At 63.7% G+C, this 7,333-nt stretch overlaps 2 protein-coding genes across 2 annotated transcripts; one reads left to right on the top strand and one right to left on the bottom strand.

Moving 5' to 3' along the window:
* The first annotated feature begins 451 nt into the window (after positions 1 to 451).
* On the top strand, positions 452 to 2,441 carry SSTR4 (somatostatin receptor 4). Its single transcript, XM_065679272.1, has 2 exons — positions 452 to 568; positions 1,151 to 2,441. Exon 2 carries the CDS (start codon positions 1,200 to 1,202, stop codon positions 2,439 to 2,441), a length of 1,242 nt encoding a protein of 413 aa, XP_065535344.1. The 5' UTR covers positions 452 to 568; positions 1,151 to 1,199.
* A 957-nt stretch (positions 2,442 to 3,398) lies between these two features.
* On the bottom strand, positions 3,399 to 6,696 carry THBD (thrombomodulin). Its single transcript, XM_065682569.1, has one exon. It carries the CDS (start codon positions 6,554 to 6,556, stop codon positions 4,895 to 4,897), a length of 1,662 nt encoding a protein of 553 aa, XP_065538641.1. The 5' UTR covers positions 6,557 to 6,696; the 3' UTR covers positions 3,399 to 4,894.
* Between the last annotated feature and the right edge of the window lie 637 nt (positions 6,697 to 7,333).

Here is a 7,333-nt window from a genome sequence, read left to right as displayed (position 1 = left end):
GCAACCTGCCTGCATCTCCTGCCTTGCCCGGGCGGGGACACCCCGGAGGGACCCGGGGGTGCGGGAGGATGAGGAGGCCCCGTCCCGTCCCCCCCCTCCCTCCCTGCATCCTTCTCTCCATCCCTCCCTCCCGCCCATCACCGCCGCGCCCGGGCTGCAGCATCCCGTCCGCCGCAGCGCCCGCAGCGCAGGGGCCCCGGGGGATGGCGTGTCCCCTCGGGGGGGGGGCAGCGGGACCTCGTACCCCTCGGAGAGGCAGAGCAAGGGGACGTCCGCTGCTTTGCTCCCCCCGGGAGAGCCTGAACCAGAATCCTGGCTGCTTTCTGCTGGCGCATTCTCGATGGACAAGCTGATTTCCCTGGAATGGGTGATGGGGATGAGCTTCATTCCCAGCCGGCACGCACGGTCTGTCCTTCACTTTAAAAGGTCCGGATCCTTCTGGTCATCTGATTCAGGTCAAGCAGGACTTTGCATTGCCAACAGCCCCTGCATCCCACCGGAGCAGATCCCAGCGTCTGCCCCCCCGGAGCAAAGCAGGAGGCTCCTTCAGTCCCTGGAGGATTGAGAGGTAACGTATAGCCGCCCCCCCGCCTCGGTTTCTCCTTCCCTTTGCTCCCCCCGCAGGGGTTAATGACACCATTGAGATGTGCAGGGATTCATTGGGGTGGTGGCACTGATACCCAGGCCAGGTTTGTCACTGGCAGGCCCCCACGCATGGTGAAGGCACCCCCCCCATGCCCAACAAGACCCCCAAGAGCTGGGATGCTCCAGCCTGGAAAAGGATGCTGCTGCCCTGAGGAGTGACCTGCAGGTGCCTGGACAGGGATGGAGGGAGCTGGGGGGGCCCAGAGCCGGAGCTGCCCAATGCATGTGGCTGTGAGTGGTGGTGGTGGCAGCACTGGTGGGGGCTGCCCCATCCCTGGCAGTGCTCAAGGCCAGGTTGGACACAGGGGCTTGGAGTAAGCTGCTCCAGTGGAAGGGGTCCCTGCCCGGGGCAGGGGTTGGAGCTGGAGGAGCTGTAAGGTCCCTTCCAGCACAAACCATTCCATGATTCTATGACCCATCCAAGAGGGAAGGCAGGGGAGCGTGCTTCACATCCGGTGTGCACAGCTCTCACCCCCGTCTCTCTCTGCCCATGCCCTGCCTGCAGGCTGACCCCCCATCCCTGGCAGTGTCCCATCCATGGACCACCTCCCATCATGAGTGCGGACACCGAGCAGCTCCCGGCAGTGTCCCAGGCGGCCAGCGTGTCCCTGTGGACCGTATCCAGCTGGGCCTCCTCCGAGGTGCCCCCCAACACCAGCATGGCCACGGGGGAGGCCGGCTGGCAGCAGGGGCAGGCGGAGTGGGGCAGCAAGGCGGGCGAGATCGTGGGCATGGTGGTGATCCAGTGCATCTACGCCCTGGTGTGCCTGCTGGGGCTGCTGGGCAACTCCCTGGTGATCTTCGTCATCCTGCGCTACGCCAAGATGAAGACGGCCACCAACATCTACCTGCTCAACTTGGCCATCGCCGACGAACTCTTCATGCTCAGCATCCCCTTCGTGGCCACGTCGGCCGCCCTCCACCACTGGCCCTTCGGCCGGGCCCTGTGCCGCACCGTGCTGGGCGTCGATGGGCTCAACATGTTCACCAGCGTCTTCTGCTTGACCGTCCTCAGCCTGGACCGCTACATCGCGGTGGTGCACCCGCTGCGGGCGGCCACCTACCGCCGTCCTCGGGTGGCCAAGATGGTCAACGGCGGCGTGTGGCTCCTCTCCTTGCTGGTGGCTTCGCCCATCCCCATCTTCGCCGGCACCGCAACGACCCGCGATGGCCAAGCGGTGGCCTGCAACCTCCTCTGGCCGAGCCCGGCTTGGTCGGCCGCTTTCGTGGTCTACACCACCCTGCTGGGGTTCCTGCTGCCGGTGCTGGCCATGGGGCTGTGCTACCTGCTGATCGTGGGCAAGATGCGCGCCGTGGCGCAGCGGGTGGGCTGGCAGCAGCGCCGGCGCTCCGAGGGCAAGCTGACGCGCCTGGTGCTGATGGTGGTGGCCATGTTCGTGGTGTGCTGGATGCCCTTCTACGTGGTGCAGCTCGTCAACCTCCTGCTGCCCGGCCGCTTGGATGCCACCGTCAACAACGCCTCCCTCATCCTCAGCTACTCCAATAGCTGCGCCAACCCCATCCTCTACGGCTTCCTATCCGAGAACTTCCGGCACTCCTTCCACGGCGTGTTGCGGCGCTGCCTCGACGCCAGCCTCTGCTGCTGCCACGCTGGCGAGGGGGCAACCGAGGAGGAGGAGGAGGAGGAAGAGCCCCTCGACTACTGCGCTGCCCCCCGGGGGGACGACAAGGGCAAGGGCTGCGTGTGCCCAGCCCTGTCCTGCCAGCAGGACCCCGGGCTCCCCGAGCCCTGCTGCAAGCCCGCGCCGCTCCTCGCCAGGACCACCACCTTCTAGGGTGGCCTCAGGCCTTGTGGGTGTCCACGGGGCATGGGAAGTGGGGATGGAGAGGGGGATAAACTGCCGCGGACCCTCGTGCTGTGCGGTTCAACCAAATAAAAGCCATAAGACTGGCCTGGGGTGCAGTTCATCGCATCAGCTGCGTGAGTGTCGTGGTTACCTTCGGCACGGAGGAGGCTCCATGGGGATCGCAAGATGCCGTTGTGGGCAGGGACCAGCCACGGGGCAGGCGCCACTCCATGGTAATACAGAACAACGCACCACCAACTCTCTGCTCCTGCCCAAAACGCGCTCTGGAGGATGGAGGGAAGCCCACCAGCCCCTTGGCTATAGACAAGTGAGGGGGTAGGACCAGGCTGGCCTTCTCCATCACTGTCGGGAGCACAGGATGGATGTGACCCCATTGGGTTCCTTCTATATAGAAAAAGGGGGTTCTGAGCAAACCAACCTTGGCAGGAACCAGCGGGGCATCAAACCTCCCTTCAGCTAACGGGGAAAGGGAAGAACTTAGGTCCCACCAACAATCTGCCCCCCCCCCCAAATTCCCAGACAAAAGGATTTTAGCACAAATGGGTGGATTTTCCCCATGAAAAACCCAGGAAAAGCAAATCCCACCCTCTCAGCATCACCTCCAGTGGCACCTGAAGCACACCCCCCGAGAAACATCAGCCCTGGGGCACCATTGCATTCCCCATTTCCAGCTTGTTTGGTTTTAACTTTCTCCTGTTAATGTTATTCCCGTTCTCCATTATTTATGGCTCATTCCTGCTGCTTGAATCACGCCGATGGAATAACTGGCAGGGCTTGTTTACAGCTAAGAGCCCACAGCTCCTTTTTTCCCCAACTCCAACCAGGCTTGTGACAGGTTAAGACAGACCAGTGCTTAGTGATGGAGCGGGGGGGGAATTAAAGAGTCATTTTAGGGAAGGGGAGAAAGAATATCTCAGCAGCAGCTTTCTGTAAACCAGCTTTATTTGTCTACACACGGGATTGTGCATTGCAGAGGGTATATTTCCAATAAATAAATAAGTATTTACAAACGTGCCGGGTGTATAAAACAGGGGCTTGGACCATTTACATTAGGAAAGCTTTGATTTATACAATGGGTGTCTTTTATTTCCCTTGGAGGCTGCAGAGGAGCTCTATCATATAGGAACAGCGAGGGGGGGGGGAATGCTGCTTGTTGTTTAGAACATAAGGAAAGACAGGACCCCCCCCTGGCCCCAAGCCCTTCAGCCCCTCTGCAGCACCCAGCCCTCCCAAGCTCTGACCCCGGCCTTCCAAAGCTTCCTGTAGGAAAGCCAGCCCCTGCTGCAGGGCGATATCTCATGGGCATAAAGCTGTCAGCACCCGCTCCCACCACTCACCCCACAGCCGCTCCGGCTCCCAACACCACTCAGGCTTTGCTCCGGGATTCCCCATGGAATGATGGGGCTGGAAAAACACCCAAAATGCTTCTCCAGATGATGGGAAGCACGCAGCAGGGGGGATCGTGCCCCCCCGGAAAGTTCTGCCATAGGCTTCAACATGGATTAGGCTCAGCCCTGGGCAAGCCCAAAGGACAAAACCCTGTGGGCAGGAGGGGTCGGTGCAGTGGGTTTGTGAATAAACCCACAGCGTTTTAAGGCAAGAAGGGCAGAAAATCATGGGAGAAACGGGCTGGGGAACACGAGGCTGGGAACGACCGCTCCTGCCATGGAAAACATGACCCTGGCAGTCTCAGTGTCCACGTTTAACCTCTGCACACACCGAAACAGCCCCAAAATGGTAAAAGGGATGAGAAATCAAGTGGTTTAGCCCTGACTGTGACAGCAGCAGGGCCCCTGCTGTTGGTAGTGATTTAAGGTGGAAAGTGCTCAGCTGCCAGAGGCAAGAGGCAAAAGGGGGGGGGCAGGAGGCAAAAGCTGGGAGCGTTGCAAAGTGCTGAGCACAAGGTCTTCGCTCCCTCTGCCATCACCCGTCAGTTTAAACCCACTAACGGGAACACAAAGGCAGGGGCATCCCATCTCTTTGCCGCTCCGGGAATGCCATCCATTCCATCCCAGTTTCCCAGAGAAGGGAACGGGATCTGGGGCCAAGTGCCCTTCCCCGGGTAGCAGCAACTCAGCTCTCATCCCGCGATAGATACAGATTTACAAGTCACTTCCAGAGGGAGACGTCCCTCCTGTAAGAAACAAGGGCTCCCCTTGAACCCCCCGGGTGCCTGGAAAAGGGAAAGGAAAGCTGAACCCCCACAGTGCCCGCAAAGGGAGAGGAACCGAGCAGCGCTCCGGCCCTTCCACCTTCCCTGCTCTCCGGGGTGAATACTGCAAGAGCCGGCTGGAAAGCGGGGAGTGTTTCGGGGGGGGGGGGGAATCACAGCTTTTCCCAAACCCTTTTTATCACTCAAAGACTGCAGGGGATGGGGAGAGTGAATGTGACTCAGCTCCGTCCCCCTCCCTCTGCCTGTCCTACAGCTTCTGGCTGGCTGCTGCGCACCCCGAGGTGACCGGCTGAAGTCCCATCTCCTTTTCATGGGGACAATTGCACTTGTAATCCATGGTGGCGGGGGCCCTGCAGCACCTCCTGGCCAGATGGTAGGCCAGGGCCAGCAGAGCCAGCGCTGCGGAGAGGACACCCACAGTGATACCCACCAGGGCACCGGGGTGAAGGCGTTCTGCCTTCGGTGGGGTCCGGCTGGGCACAGGCAGCTGGGGTCCGGGCCCGAAATCCCCTGAGTAGGCTCCTTCCCCATCCTCCCCCAGGATCTCAATGCAGTCAGTCTGGTCCACGAGCCGGTAGCCGGCGGAGCAGTGGCACTCGAAGCCGCCGGGGTAGTTGGTGCAGTTGTGCTGGCAGAAGTTCATGTCGCACTCGTCGATGTCCATGCAGACCTGGCTGTTGTCCAGCACGAAGCCTTCGGGGCACTCGCAGGACAGGGTGTAAGGGTCGCACTTGGCCGGGCACTGGCTGCGATTGCAGTGCAGCACGCAGTGGGTGGGCACCCGGGGGTCAACGGCGTAGCCGGGGAAGCAGCCGCAGCGGTACCCGTCGGGCACCTCCTCGCACTGCTGCTCGCAGGGGGCTTTGTAGCAGCGGGACATGGGCAGCGCCTGGCAGTGCCCGTCCACCATCGTGTACCCGCGGTGGCAGTGGCACTCGAAGCCGCCCTCGGTGTTGACACAGACCTGCTCGCACACGCTGGGCACCACGGCGCAGTCGTCGTCGTCCTCGCAGCTGCTGCCGTCGGCGGCCAAGAGGTACCCGGCCTCGCACATGCAGACGAAGGTGGAGCCGGCCACCACGCAGTGGTGCTGGCACGGGGCTCCGGCGCAGGGCGAGCGGCACCCGCGCTCGTTGCCGCTCAGCACTTTGCCCTCGGGGCAGGAGCACCGCGCCTGCCCGCTGTCCTCCTCGCACGCCCCGTCGCAGCCCCCGTTGTCCAAGCGGCAAGACCAGGGCCCCAGCTCCGGCCGGCCCCAGCGCAGCCTCCCGCTCTCCCCGTCCTCCTCGCAGTGCAGCTCCAGCCCCAAGGCCGCGATGTCGGCCGCGCTGCCGGGCGGCAGAGCCAGGAAGTCGCCGCCGCTGGCCCCGAACGGGGTGCTGTACACGACGGGGAGCCCGTCGGCGGGCGGCAGCCGCGGGCAGCTCCCCCAGTAGTTGTACTCGCAGAGGAAGCCGTCGGCGGGAGCCTCGCAGGGCCGCTCCTCCCAGCGCAGCTCCCTCGACACGGTCACGCAGAACTCCCCGCACTGCCGCCCCGACGGCGCCCAGTTGGAGTAATCGGTGCTGCGGTCGCCGGTCACCCACTGGAAGCCGCGGAGGCGCTGGGTCGGTTCGGTGCAGGGCAGCCCGAGGCGCAGCCCCAGCCACAGGTTCCCGCTCCGGTTCTGCAGCAGCAAAGCGATCGCGTCCTCCGCCACGGTGGACCGGACGGTCATGAGGTGCCCGCCGCCCCGCTGGCACTCCGCGCCGGCCTCCGCGAACGGCAGCGCCGACCAGAACACCCCGAAGCAATCGTGCTCCAGGCACTGCGCTCCCGAGGGGCCTCCGGGCTCCGCTTCCCCCCCGAGCCCCAGCCCCAGCCCCAGCCCGGCCAGCAGCAGCGGCAGCGGCAGCGGGAGCCGCCGCATGGCGGGCGGCGGAGGGGCCGGCCGGCACGGCAAATCTCTGGCATGCCGCCGCCCGCCCGCCCCGATTTATAGCAGCCCCGGCCCTCCCCGCCGCCCGCCGCAGGAAGGAAGCGCCTCCGGGAACGGGCCGCCGCCGCCGCCGCCGTCGTGGAGCGGAGAGATTGCGGTGGGGGCGGCCCCGTAAATCCCGGCCCCCTCCTGGAGGGGGGGGGAGTGCTTGTGGGTCCCCCCCACCCTGCTCCTTGTGCCGGCTCCTCCCGCCGAGGTCCCGCCCGAAGGGAGGGAGCTGCCGGGGTCCCCCCGCCCCGTCCATGCGGTCTGAGCGGCGGAGCGGGGCCGGGAAAAGGCGCTCATGGGCTCGAGCAAGGGCGGAACAAGCGCTGGAGGGGGGGCACCTGCTGCAGGGCACCCGCGGGGTCCCTCCTCACCCCGCTCTGCTCGGCAGGGAGCTGCTCTCGGTGTGTTTCCGCCTAAGCCGGTCGAAGCAACCCTCAGGCTGGATGTGGAGCTTTAGAAAGCAGCGTTCCCTATCGCGGCGCTGGGCGCACACGCCAGTCGTTTCACAAAGGGGAGCGTGCTTGGAGTCTGCAGGCATCCGTGCATCCAACACACTTATGCACATGCACAGCCTTCCCGGGAGATGCTTTAATGAGATTTCCTGGAACTCACTGTAATAGTTGCACTTTTCCTGCCGAGCGGTGGTCTCCAGGGCTCCTCCAGAGTCTTCCAGTGCCTGATCTCTGTGCTTGCACCCGGGAAAAGGCTCTTGGGAATTAC

Source organism: Lathamus discolor, chromosome 5 (assembly GCF_037157495.1).
Source record: "Lathamus discolor isolate bLatDis1 chromosome 5, bLatDis1.hap1, whole genome shotgun sequence".
Taxonomy (NCBI): domain Eukaryota; kingdom Metazoa; phylum Chordata; class Aves; order Psittaciformes; family Psittacidae; genus Lathamus; species Lathamus discolor.
The sequence above is the reverse complement of the archived record's forward strand: the minus strand, read 5'-3'. Positions and strand labels throughout refer to the sequence as shown.